Source organism: Pristiophorus japonicus, chromosome 6 (assembly GCF_044704955.1).
Source record: "Pristiophorus japonicus isolate sPriJap1 chromosome 6, sPriJap1.hap1, whole genome shotgun sequence".
NCBI lineage: Eukaryota > Metazoa > Chordata > Chondrichthyes > Pristiophoridae > Pristiophorus > Pristiophorus japonicus.
This window is the reverse complement of record NC_091982.1, coordinates 180147004-180160381: the sequence shown is the minus strand read 5'-3', so window position 1 is coordinate 180160381 and position 13378 is coordinate 180147004. Positions and strand designations below refer to the sequence as shown.

Here is a 13378-nt window from a genome sequence, read left to right as displayed (position 1 = left end):
CTTCAGTTAATTAAATAAATCTGGAATAAAAAGCTAGTATCAGTAATACTGACCATGAAAACTACTGGAATGTCCTAATAACCATCCAGTTCACTAATACCCTTTTTAGGGAAGGAAATCTGCCACCCTAACCCAGTCTGGCGTAGATGCGCCTTCAGACCCGCAGCAGTGTGGTTGACTCTTAACCGCCCTCTGAAATGGCCCAGCAAAGCAATAATAATTTTAAAAACTGGACAGACCACCCGGCAACGACCTCAGCACTGGATTCGAACATGGCAAAGGCACACTTGGCCCAGTCAACCTTACAAAGTCCAGCTCACAGCTCACAAACATCTGGGGAATTGTGCCAAAGTTGGGAGAGCTGTCACACAGACTAGTCAAGCAAAAGCCTGTCATAGTCATACTCTGAGAATCATACCTTTTCAGCCAATGTCCCAGAATCATCTATCACTATCCCTGGCTAGGTCTTGTCCCACCGACAGAGCAGACCCACTAGAGGTGGCAACACAGTGGTATACAGTCAGGAGGGACTGGCCCTGGGAGTCCTCAACATTTACTCCAGACCCCATGAAGTCTCATGGCATCAGATAAAACATGGGCAAGGAAACATGCTGATTACCACCTACCGCCCGCCCTCAGCTGATGAATCAGTATTCCTCCTCCATGTTGAACACCACTTGGAAGAAGCACCGAGGGTAGCAAGGGCACAAAAGGTAGTCTGGGTGGGGGACTTCATTGTCCATTACCAAGACTGGCTCGGTAGCACCACTGTTGACCGAGCTGGCTGAGGCCTGAAGGACATGGCTACCAGACTGAGCCTGCAGCAGGTGATGGGAGAACCAGCAAACGAGCAAAACCGACTTGACCTCGTCCTCACCAATCTACCTGTCGCAGATCCATCTGTCCATGACAGCATTGGTAGCAGCAACCACCGCACAGACCTTGTGGAGATGAAGTTCCGTCTTCACACGGAGGACACCCTCCATCGTGTTGTGAGGCACTACCACCATGCTAAATGGGATAGATTCAGAACAGATCTAGCAGCTCAAAACTGGGTATCCATGAGCTGCTGTGGGCCAGTAGCAGTATACCACCACAATCTGTAACCTTGTGGCCTGGCATATCCCTCACTTTACCATTACCATCAAGCCAGAGGACCAACCGTAGTTCAGTGAGGAGTGTAGAGGAGCATGCCAGGAGCAGCACCATGCGTACCTGAAAATTAGCTTGGGGAAGCTGAAACACAGGACTGCATGCATGCTAAACAGCAGAAGCAGTATGCTATAGGCAGAACGAAGCAATCCTACAACTAATGGATCAGATCAAAGTTCTGCAGTCCTGCCACATTCAGTTGTGAATGGTGGTGGAAAATTGAACAAGTAACGGGAGGAGGAGGCGCCTTGAACATCCCCATCCTCAATTATGGCGGAGTCCAGCATGCAAGTACAAAAGACAAAACTTGAGCATTTGCAACCATCTTCAGCCAGAAGTGCTGATTGGATGATCTCAGCCTGTTCCTGAGGTTCCCACCATCACAGAAGCCAGTCTTCAGCCAATTCGATTCACTCCAGTGATATCCAGTAATGGCTGAGCGCAGCAAAGACTAAGGGCCCCGACAACATCCCGGCTGCTATGCTGAAGGCTTGTGCGCCAGAACTAGCTGTGTCTCTAGCCAAGCTGTTCCAGTACAGCTACAACACTGGCACCCCGACAATGGAAAAATGCCCAGGTATGTCCTCTCCACAAAAAGCAGGACAAATCCAATCTGGCCAATTACCGCCCCATCAGTCTACTCTCAATCATCAGCAAAGTGATGGAAGGTTTCGCCGATAGTGTTGTTAAGCAGCAATTACTCACCAATAACCTGCTCACCAATGCTCAGTTTGTGTTCCGCCAAGATCACTCGGCTCCAGAACTCATTACAGCCTTGATCCACACATGGACAAAAGAGCTGAATTCCACAAGTGAGGTGAGAGTGACTGCCCTTGACAAAGGCAGCATTTGACTGAGTGTGGAATCAAGGAGCCCTCGTGAAATTTAACTCAATGGGAATTGGGGGACAAGCTCTCCAATGGCTGGAGTTGTATCTAGCACAAAGGAAGATTGTTGTGGTTGTTGGAGGCCAATCATCTCCGCCCCAGGGCATTGCTGCAAGATTTCTTCAGGGCAGTGTCCTAGTCCCACCCATTTTCAGTTGCTTCATCAATAACCTTCCCTTCATCATAAGGGCAGAAGTAGAGAGGTTCGCTGATGATTGCACAGTGCTCAGTTTCTTTCTCAATTCCTCAGATAATGAAGCAATCCATGCCCGCATGCAGCAAGAGCTGGATTATAATTATACAGGGCATTGGTGAGGCCACACCTGGAATACAGTGTACAGATCTGGTCTCCTTACCTAAGGAAAGACATGCTTGCCTTGGAGGGAGTGGAACAAAAAGGGTTCAGTAAACTGGTTCCTGGGATGAGGGGATTGCGCTATGAGGAGACATTGGGTAGACTGGGACTATATTACGTAATTTAGAAGAATGAGAGGTGATCTAATTGAAACGTATAAAATTCTTAAGGGGCTTGACAGACTTAATGCTGAGAAAATATTTCCTCTGGCTGGAGAATCTAGAACACTGGGTACAGTCTCAGAATAAGGGGTCGACCATTTAGGACTGAAATCTCTTCACTCAGGGTTGTAAATCTTTGGAACCCTCTGCCCCAGAGAGCTGCGAATGCTCTTTCATTAAGTATATTTAAGACAGAGGTCGATAAACTTTTGGGAACTAAGGGAATTGAGGAATATTGGGATAGTGCGGGATGATGGAGTTGAGGTAGAAGATCAGCTATGATCTTGTTGAATGGCGGAGCAGGCTCGAAGGGCCAATGGCCTACTCCAGCTCCTATTTCTTATGTTCGTATGGACAACATTCAGGCTTGGGCTTATAAGTGGCAAGTAACATTCGAGCCACACAAGTGCCAGGCAATAACCATCACCAACAAGAGATAGTTAGGCCACCTCCCCTTGACATTCAATGAGGTTACCATTGCCGAATCCCCCACCATCATCATAGGCAGTCCCTCATATCGAGGATGACTTGCTTCCACGCCAAAAAGGGATGAGTTCACAGGTCCTGCAATGAAATACCTAATATTCCAGGTCCCGAACTACATGTTGAAGGGTGGAAGATGCCTGTGCGTAGATTTTTTTAATGTGTGGTGGCCGTTGCACACCAGCCATCACGCGGGTCTTGGTCCAGTGGCAAGGATTAACCAAGACGACTGCAGAGCAGCTCTGCTGCACGGACCTAGTGCGTACACATATCGCAGTGTGGGCTGGCCCATGCTGCCCCTGGGCACTCGCCTCTCCTGGGCCCCTATCACGTCGCTCCACGATCTCTCGCCGTTCCTTCGCCCCGACCTCGCTGCTCCTGATGTGCCTACCCACGCTCCAATCACCGACCTGGATTAAGGTGACATCCAATCCAGGGACCCTCTTCACAGCTGTCGCTCTCCTGCACCAGCACGCGCTGCTCCTTAAAGTGGTGCTCGCCTTTGAAGGTCCCGACCTGCCGCTGATGGTCCTCGCTGGTCAGGGCCGCCGTGCTGAATGCAGTCTCCGCACTGCTTGCCTTTGATTACAGAGATGGAGGGGAGAGGGCCATGGAGGGATTTGAATGGGAGGATGAGAATTGAAGGGCTGGAGGAGATTAGAGATAATGGGCGGTGCGAGACCATGGAGGGATTTGAAAACAAGAATGAGAATTTTGAAATTGAGGCGTTGCTTAACCAGGAGCCAATGTACGTCAGCGCGCACAGGGGGTGATGGATGGACTTGATGTGTTGGGACTTGGGCAGACGAGTTTTGGATGACCAAATTTACGAAGGATAGAACGTGGGTGGCTGGCCAAGGGTGATTTGGAATAGTCAAGTCTGGAGGTAACAAAGGCATGGATGAGGGTTTCAGCAGTGGATGAACTAAGGCAAGGCTGGAGACTGATGCTGTTACGGAGATGAAAATATACGGTCTTGGTTATGTCACAGATGTGTTGTCGGACAGGCTGGTAGATGTCTCATTCTGTGCCATATGATTCTCTGCGAGACCTTTCCATGTTTGGGTGAGACTGTGTGGTGTTTGAGTGCGAGCGTGTTTGTTGGGGGGGGGGGGGGTCTCGATTCTAAAATTGAAAAAGCTCGATGCGTGCAGGGAGTGAAAATTGTTCCAACTGTTTGATTCTGTGTAGTGTTTTGTCTGGGTGTGGTCGAATGAACAATTCAACACTTAATGTGCTAACCTCATTTCTCTGTTTCTTCCGCACTTCCCTGATAAGGAAACATCAACATCCTAGTGGTCAGCATTGACCAGAAAGTTAACTGGACCTGCCACATAAATATTGTGGCAACAAAAGCAGCTCAGAGGCTGGGTATTCTGCGATGAGTGTCTCACCTACTGACTCCCCAAAGCCTTTCAACAAGGCACAGTTCAGGAATGTGATGGAATACGCTTCACTTGCCTGGATTAGTGTAGCTCCAAAAAACACTCAAGAAGCTTGACACAATCCAGGACGAAGCAGCCCGCTTGATTGGCACCCCATCTGCCACCTTAAACACTCACTCCCTCCACCACCAGCACACCATGCAGCAGTGTACCATCTACAAGGTGCACTGCAGCAACTCACCAAGGCTTCTTCGTCAGCACCTCTCAAACCCGCGATCTCTACCACCTAGAAGGACAAGGGCAGCAGGTGTACGAGATCACCACCACTTCCATGTTCCCCTCCAAGTCTCACACCATCCTGACTTGGAAATATATTGCCGTTCCTTCATTGTCACTAAGTCAAAATTGTGGAACTCCCACCCGAACAGCGTTGTGGGAATACCTTCACCTCTTGGATTGCAGCGGTTCAAGAAGGTGGTTCACCACCAGCCTTTCAAGGGCAATTAGGGATGCGCAATAAATGCTGGCCTTGCCAGTAACACCTATATCCCTTGAATTCATTTTTTAAAATCCTGCAGTTTTGAGGAGGATGAGTTGACTTAACCATCCTCTTCTATATTGATTTTGACAGACGCGCTGAGCTCGTTGTGTGAAAGATGTGGATAGTCAATCTTAGCTGTATGATTTTTGAATAAGGATTGGAAGGTTCTGCATGCAGGTGGGGCAACTGAAAATTCTTATTCATACCTGCTGCATGCCACATCTGGTTTTTGTGGATCAGTCTTGGAGAGGCTGTGGAGGAGTAAGCTCCCATTCATCTATCTTTTTGATAGTCTCTCAGTCCAGTCATATTGGACCTCAAGATAAATCCATCACACTGCAAAAGGTCAAGTCCATCTTAAGTACCTCTATCTCCACCACGAAGAGACCCGGCGACAGCAAGCAGTGACTGCTGCACAGGTTATAATATAGTTTGTTTTGAAAACAAATTAAGTTATTTTCTGCATTTTATTTTGTCTAATTCTGTGTTGTCAGTTAAATTTAAATGAACAATGCATTTTTGAGAAACGAGCATGCTTTTTTCTGTTTGTCAAATGCTGTAACACGATGGTGCAGATCACACTGAAACATATTATTATGCCATGGGAATGTTATCCAGCCACTTACATGTGACATCATAGCATTGAAAATATCTTCTCTGTCCCCCTTCCCCACTGCAATGACTGTAACTTTTTAAAAAAGAAACAAATTCCTGTTCAGATAAATGACTTTGACTTTGTGATTGATGATAGGAGTTTAACCGTCAAGCAAATTGCTTGCAAGCCAGATATTACTAAAAGAAGAATGAGCATGCATTTATCTAGTGCCTTTCAGGTGCTCAGGATTTCCCAAAGTGCATCAAATAAGTTTTGAAGTGTAGTCATAGTTGTAAAGTAGGGAATTGTGGCCGCCAATTTGCACACAGCAAGTTCCCATGAACAGCATTGAGATAAATGATCAGATAATCTTTATCAACTTAAATTATTTGTTCCAAGTATCTGGAATGGGACTTGAACTCATGACCTTCTGACTCCGGTGAGAGATGTTACCACTTGCCAACACAACCTCGAAATGTGAATATCGCTGGATAATATTCTAGTGCTCTCCACTCCAACCTCTCCCCACACATTGTCTGGCATTGATTGCAACATAATACTTTTCTTGTGTGCCGAACCCTCTCCGCCTCTATAAAAACCCTTTTTTTATTTGTAGTTCCCACCCATTAACTTGTTTATTCGCAACAGCCAGGGTGTGCATTTTTATCGAGTAAATGAAAATTAAAACTGGGTTTGTCCTGGTACCTAACTGGTGTTTTGTCACAAAAAGTGATAATTTCAGTCCACAAAATGTGCCAAAAGTGCAGTGGTAATGTAACTATAATCATGCATCTCAGCTACATCTGTCAACAGCAAATGCAGCCAGCTAGTAATTCCACGCATCCCTCTGAGAAACTCTCTGCAGCTGGGTCCATTGTGGAAGGAAGTTGACTTGGTTGAATGCTTGTCAAATCAACAGAGGTGATCAAGATAAACAGAAGTTTCAATTTAGGATGGGAATGTGGCCCTTCATTATTATAATGTTAACAATGCCTCTTTTTTGTTTATGCTATTTACTTGATTCTGTTTTTCCATTTTATTACTAGATGTATGGCAGATATACCCAAGACTTGGGTGTATTTGCCAAAGAAGAAGCAGCTCGTTTGCGCCAAGAAAAGGACCACGTAAGAGTATTTTCAAGAGAACAAGTTAGGCGTGCTGAGTTGATAGAGTATGATCGAAGCTGTTGCGCTAGATGTAGAAGTAAGTCACTTTAAACCGTATATATATATGTGGCTGTGTGGCAAACTAACTAGAATACAGCAGCAAATGTTAATATTTGGTACAGACTATTTGGCTGGATAACGATGTAACACAATTAAAGTTCTTAAACTAAACTACTGTTTGCCTTAATATGTCATTGCAAGAGGATTGGGTGACAATGGTTCCATTAAGTGTGTTGAATATTTTAAAAATGTCACTGTCAACAACATTTTATGATGGTTTTTCACAATATGAGGGTTTCATTGTTAAAAAGTAATTGTTTGATGTTTAATAGGGGTGCTCATTGGTGTGTCCTGCTCTAGCAAAAAATCTTTCAGCAGTTATGCCGTGGTAAAGAAGCCCATGTGTAAAGTTTTTAACAGGCAGACAGTGTGAGTGTTTTTTCCTGGTCTTACCTGAGCTTACGGTAATGATACAAAATGTTTACTGGAGGAAAGTTCATCCCATTTCTAAGCCGACACCTGTTATTTGCGATAATTGAAACCTGTCCTAATCCTAAATAGAGATGTATTGTTTAAAAAAATATGTTTTTGATACAATATTAACAGATTTTTATTTTGGGGGGGGGGGATTTATTTGTTGTTTAATCTGGCCATGGACCATTTTCTCTACCAAAGGGAAGTGGGAAAGGAAGGAAAGTGATTTATCCATCCTATGCGAAAGTTAAATGAATAATGAGGAAACCCAAACAGGAAGGATGGGACAATCCCTGTGAATGGAAGTGATTTGTTTCCTCTCCACAACGTGACTATATTCCTCACCAAACATTATTCTATGGCATCGTTATTTACTCTTCTCGCATTTTAGTAACTTTTAAAAGATATTCTTTTTCCTCTGTCAGCTAAACTTATTTTTAGAACAGTTAATTCAAACTTCAGGTATGTTATGAAAAGGTTGATTTTTACGATGCCCTGGAATCACAATTTCTATTTCCTACCATGGGTCACAATCTGTGCCTCAAGTGCATTACTATATATACTGACTTTGTTCATGGTGAATTATGCCTGAAATTGCTCTACAACAGCCCAGGAAGCTGATAAGATAGAGAATGAGGGGTAAAGTTTCCGCTTTGGGCATAATGAGCAATCCGGGCGCAAATTGCGCTAGTTTTGAGAGGTGTGTGTGTTCCTCCCCCCCACCTCCCGAGCTGCTGTTGCATATTGCCGAATGCAAAATCTGCCATGAACCGCACAATTGGGCAATGTTTAAGAATGTAATTTTTTTTTAAATTGCTTTTAAGAAATATATTCCTTGATATATTTAAGTGGTAACTTATTACACTTGGATTAATACCGCTGAAAATGGGTTTATCACCCAAAAAGCATTTTAACCTGTGTCTAGTCCACCAACTGTGAGTAACCTGATTTTAAGTGACTGAAAATGACTTTATAAAAAAAAGGAACCATTTGCTAGTTATATTAGTGTACAGTAGTCAGTTTCCATGTAAATTTTTTAAAAATTCAAGAGCTTTTAAAATGTGCCTTTTTATAAAAAAAAATGTTTATTTTTTAGAGCCTCCTTGAAGGCTCACCTACGAGCACAATTAGCGGAAACACCCAGTGGTGATTGATTCAATTTGGGGCGTGGCCAGTTTTATGGGCGGGGCCAGCTTCTAGCGCGATTTTTTTTCCCAACTAGTGTAAAAGATCGTGGAAACACGATTTGCGTTTGAACGTAATTTGCACTTTAAACTGCCCCGAAAAAACAGCCCAATTGAGTGGAATCTCCAGGCCTCACTGTCTGAAGCAATGATTTGCTTTGTGGTCAAGCTGAGGAAACCACCCTCGTTCTGCAAAGGGTTTTACTTTGGCTGCAGCTTTCAGATACAACGAGGCTGATGTTAGTCCTCTAAGGCGACTAATAAAGTTCACACAGTCAAGACCATTGACTTTGGAGCCCTAGGCTCTTGACCATGTTTTTATATACACCTTCTGTGGACACTGTATGGAAAAGCTGGGAAATGGCTTTAAAATTCAAATCCAAGATTTCAACTGGTGAGAGAGACAGTTCAAAGTAAAAAAAGTACTTTGTCAATTTCGGAAGTTTAGTACAAAGGTTGAAAAATGTTGATGTATCTGTTGCCTTGCTCAGATCACAAGCGGTGGACACATGGTGCTAGTACAGAGAATGGTCCTTTGATTTGGCCTTCGGTCTGCCCTCGACATGCATGTCTGCTCCTACTGCACAACAGGGCATGCGAGACAATGGGGGTCTATTGACACCCCTCCCCCCCCCCGCGGGCGTTTGGGGTAAACATAGGGCGGAGGTACTTACTGCCCGCTGTTGCTCAGTTCGCATCCGACACCATGTGAATTTTCCAGGTGGCTGAGACTTCTGCTACAGGCAGGCGGAAGCCTCATGAATGGTATGAAAATTGGGATCCTATGAGGCAATTAGAACCCCAACATGATGCTCACCAAAAGAATCGAAAGTGCTGCCAATTGCCTGACCCGCTTGGTAAAGCCCAACAAAATTGATTCCGAGGTTGCGGGATTTAAAGATGTCATGAGTTCCAAGCATTCACATCATTGGCATGTGCGTGCTAATGAGCTTGGAGTAATTTGGCACTTTCAGTATTGCTTATTTGTTCTGTTCTATATTGATTACTCGCCCTCAATAAACAATGAAAGTTTATGATGGGTGGTGCTCTTGCTGCACTGTACTGGGAGGAGGAGGAAGAAGAGCAGGAGAAACAACAAGAACAGAGGCCTCCACATGGAGGAAGAGCTGATGGTGGGCTTCTGAGAAGACAGCAGATGTGGAGGCCAGCTCGCAAGAATGCCTTACCCAGCCGGCAGGATCCATAGGCCAAGGATGACTTTTCCAGATCTGTCTGAATAGGCTATATTTATCAAGGCTGGTTGTTTTGCACCTCGACAGCCTCCTGAAAGAAGACCTGTTGCTGACTGCATCATTGAGGCTAAGCCAAGCCAGTGGCTGTAAAGGGGATAGCCCCCCTGAACTACTTCACCATAAGGTCATTCCAAGGTCACTGGGGACATCTCGCACATGTTGTAGTCGGCGGTCCACAAGTGTATCAAGGAGGTGACCACTTTACCAAGGCGGACCAGTGCATGTCCTGAATCAGAAAGGAGGACTGCCAAAATGAGAGTGTTTTGGGGTTCACACCAATGGCTGGTGCTGTTGACTGCACTCATGTTGCCATCAGAGCACCACAAGACCAGCCAGGAGGTTTTGTAAATCCCAAGGGGCTCCTCTCAATTAATGTGCAGCTTGAATGCGATCAAAACAAAATGATTGTGCAAGTCTGTGCTCGGTTTCCAGGCAGCTTTCACAGCACATTCGCCTTGTAGCAGTCAGATAGCCCCCCCCTAGTTTTCCAACTTGTCAGGAATGTTCAAGGATGGCTGCTTGGGGACAAGAGCTATATTCCCTTCTAACATGGCTCCACAAGGAGCGTCATCAAATTCACTCTCTGACTCCTAAAGCAAAGATTCAGGTGCCGTGATGGGTCTGGGGGCTCCCTGCGATATGCTCCGGAGAGAGTCTCCTGCATTCTTGTGACCTCCTGCACAATATCACTATCCAGAGAGAATTGCAGCTGGAGGAAGCAGATAGGCAAGGAGTCGTCCTGTAATGAGGAACCAGCGGGTGATGCGAGGGAGAGGCAGCAGAAGGAAGGCCACTACAGCACTTTGCAGACAGAAATGAAAGTGATACATGAATTGCTCAACGCTTCAGATGATGTGCTCAGTTCCCTGCCATGAAAACTGAAACCGGCCTCCTATGCAGCAACAGTCCTGGTTACCTCAGTGCCCCAGTCGCCACTCTTATTCCTGCATTATATAACATTGAAATCATTTGGGCAACTTTAAAAAAATATATATATATATATTAATTCTCGAGATATGGGCGTTGCTGGCAAGGTTGGGATTTATTGTCCATCCCTAGTTGCCCTTGAGAAGATGACAGTGAACAATCTTGACCCACTGAAGACCATGTGGTGAGGGGTACGCCCACAGTCCTGTTAGGTAGGGAAGTCCAGGATTTTGGCCCAGGGACAATGAAGGACTGGCCAAGATGGGATGCTGTGAGACTTTGAGTGGATTTTGGAGGAGATGGTGTTCCCAAGCACCTGCTGCCCTTGACCACCTTCAAGATGGTGGAGATCGCAACTCGCTGCCGTACATCCTGTAGATAGTAAACACTGCAGCCATGGTAGACTGGTGGTGGAGGGAGTGAATGTTTAAACTACTGACAAGGCAGGCTCATAACACACTGCCGATCAAAGTGATGAATGCGTTTGAGTGCATATTAAAACCATCAGTTACTTCAAATTATGAATCACCCAGGTTTGAGCCCATAGTGCCATTTTAAAAAAATTTACTCACTCTGCTACTTATAATTGTGCTCACCCAGTGGCTTCAGCCGAGTTGATGGTAAGCTACTGTGGATGAAGTTGGGACGCTTGAAAAATAGGGAAAAGTTAGGATGCATTCGATAGCCCTTGTAGTCATTACAAGTGGATTCTGCTTCCAACAATCAATGCTCATATTTTTGTTTGAGGACAGAGATGGCCTGGAGGCTGGATGGCTCCTTTTTTCCATAATTTTGGTACATATTTCTTCCATTCCCTGATCTCATGATTAATTCGAAAGATAGAAGAGAGGGCGAAAGTTATTCAGGTGGCGCAATGCTGGCTTCAAAACTTACTGCTTCGACAACCTGAGAATGGACAGGACCAGATTTCCATTGTCATCCAGGAGAGATCTCTTGTCAGTGCGGAGCTGGGTGAGGACGAAAGTATTACATACAAACCTGGAAACCATTTGTTTGTTGACCTGGTTATCGATGACTGATTGAACCTTTGGTAGTGGACTCCTTGATCGGTGTTTGCAGGATGTGCAAAAAACAGGGCTTTTAATCACTTGTGATGTGGTGGTCTCTTCATCTATCTGTCTCACATTCGGGGGTGTCTTCAGCATTTTTCAAAGTCAGTTTACAGCTCAGCTATGTCCCCTGTTCCACAGTTGCTTCCTTGGCGTCTCTATCCTGGATTCCAGTTGATCATGTTTGGATGAATCTTTTACAATCATTACTGTCTGGATTGACAGCTCTACACAATAATGCCTTTGGCAGATCTGTCGTGACTGCTGGTGGTGTGGGCCTGCTACAGGTGCCTGTGCCCTCCTGAGTTGTACCACTTTGGTGTACTCGTAAGCTATGTGAGGTATGCTTATCGAAGAAGCGAGATTGATCATATAGATTATCTTGTAAGGTCATCTTCATTCTTTGAATGACATGCATCCTCGGCATGCAGCAATCCCATCCACATGTCTCCTCCGGCCCTGGAGCAGCATGTGAGTGTCGCTAAAGAATTAGTAATTGCTCCATTTGAGGTTGTGAATATTCCATCCATTTAAATATTATTTTGAGTTCCAAAACAAAATAAATTGGCATAATGGCTCCAGCTCTTGGATTTTATACGGGATGGGAATAGGAGATCATACATGGTTAAAGAACGATGGAATTTGCATTTATAAAACAAGTTGTTACCCATCAAAAATGTCATTGGTTCTGGGCAAACAACATGCCTGCAATGCACAAAAAAATCCCAATCAAGCTAAGCTTTACTCCAAGTGTGTGTGGAGGATGCATATTATAAGAATGAAGATGCTACAATGGTATATAATCTGGGTAATTTGTCCTTTTATGAAGCTGGGCGTGAGTGTGGCATGTGACGGGAGAGTCGAGCACTGCATTGAGACCCCAAGAGATTTTAACTCCTAGGTCTAACTTCCACGTTCGAAGTCGGTCTCCCGCCTGGGGGTGGTGGGGGAGGGGAGGATTCAGAGGCAGATGCGGTCGGGGAGTAGGAAGGGAAGCTTGGGGTCAGGGGAGACCCAAGATTTCATTGTGGGGCCTGGCGGTACACTGCTGATCCTCCCAACTCACACGGCAGCAAAACAAATGTAATTTTACTTATTTTTTTGGCCCAGATCCTGCTTGTCACCAGGTTTCACAGGTGAGTCTAGCACTGTGCTTGACTGCCGGGATCATCAGTTAAAATCGCATTGCGGTCTTAATTACGCCAAAGGATAAATTGACATTTTAATATTAACGAGGCCCCTGCCTGCCTGTGGTGGGCGGCCCAGACACAGCAGCTAAAATGGTGCTGGGTGGGAGTTGAAAACGAGCCTTCATTTCAGTTGACTGGAAACTTGGCTAGGTCAATATCAGCATCAGGACTTGAAACTTTATCACCAAGGATTCCCTACCTTGGATAGTCACGTAAAATGTAGTCGTGTGCTTTCTCTGATTTCAAATTTCAGGAGTATGAAACTGGTGTGTGCTCGACCTCCAGTGCAGTGAGGGTTGTTCTAGGCCAAGGGAGAGGCCTGGGAACTCACAGTAACCATCCAAAAGTGATGTTGGCTACCGACTGCTCTCGGAATTGGGATGTTCATGCAATGCATCAATTTTTAAAGTTTGTGGATGAGTGGGAGTCCTAAGCACATTGCTTCTAAGCTGCTGATGGTGATGGCAATCGCATATGCAATTGGGGAACGAATCTTGAGATTTTCTAAATAAGCCGGCAGTTCGCAAGCATCCAAGGCTGGTGACATGGTAACAT

General features: G+C 45.2%; 1 protein-coding gene across 2 annotated transcripts in view; it reads left to right on the top strand.

Annotated features, from left to right (window-relative positions):
* LOC139265315 (chloride channel protein 2-like) overlaps positions 1–13378 on the top strand; it is a 684518-nt gene that overhangs the window by 127551 nt on the left and 543589 nt on the right. For both annotated transcript variants that reach the window (XM_070882282.1, XM_070882283.1), the window contains exon 2: positions 6606–6762. In XM_070882282.1, coding sequence (XP_070738383.1) covers positions 6606–6762 — 157 coding nt within the window. The remainder of the gene's footprint in view (positions 1–6605; positions 6763–13378) is intronic.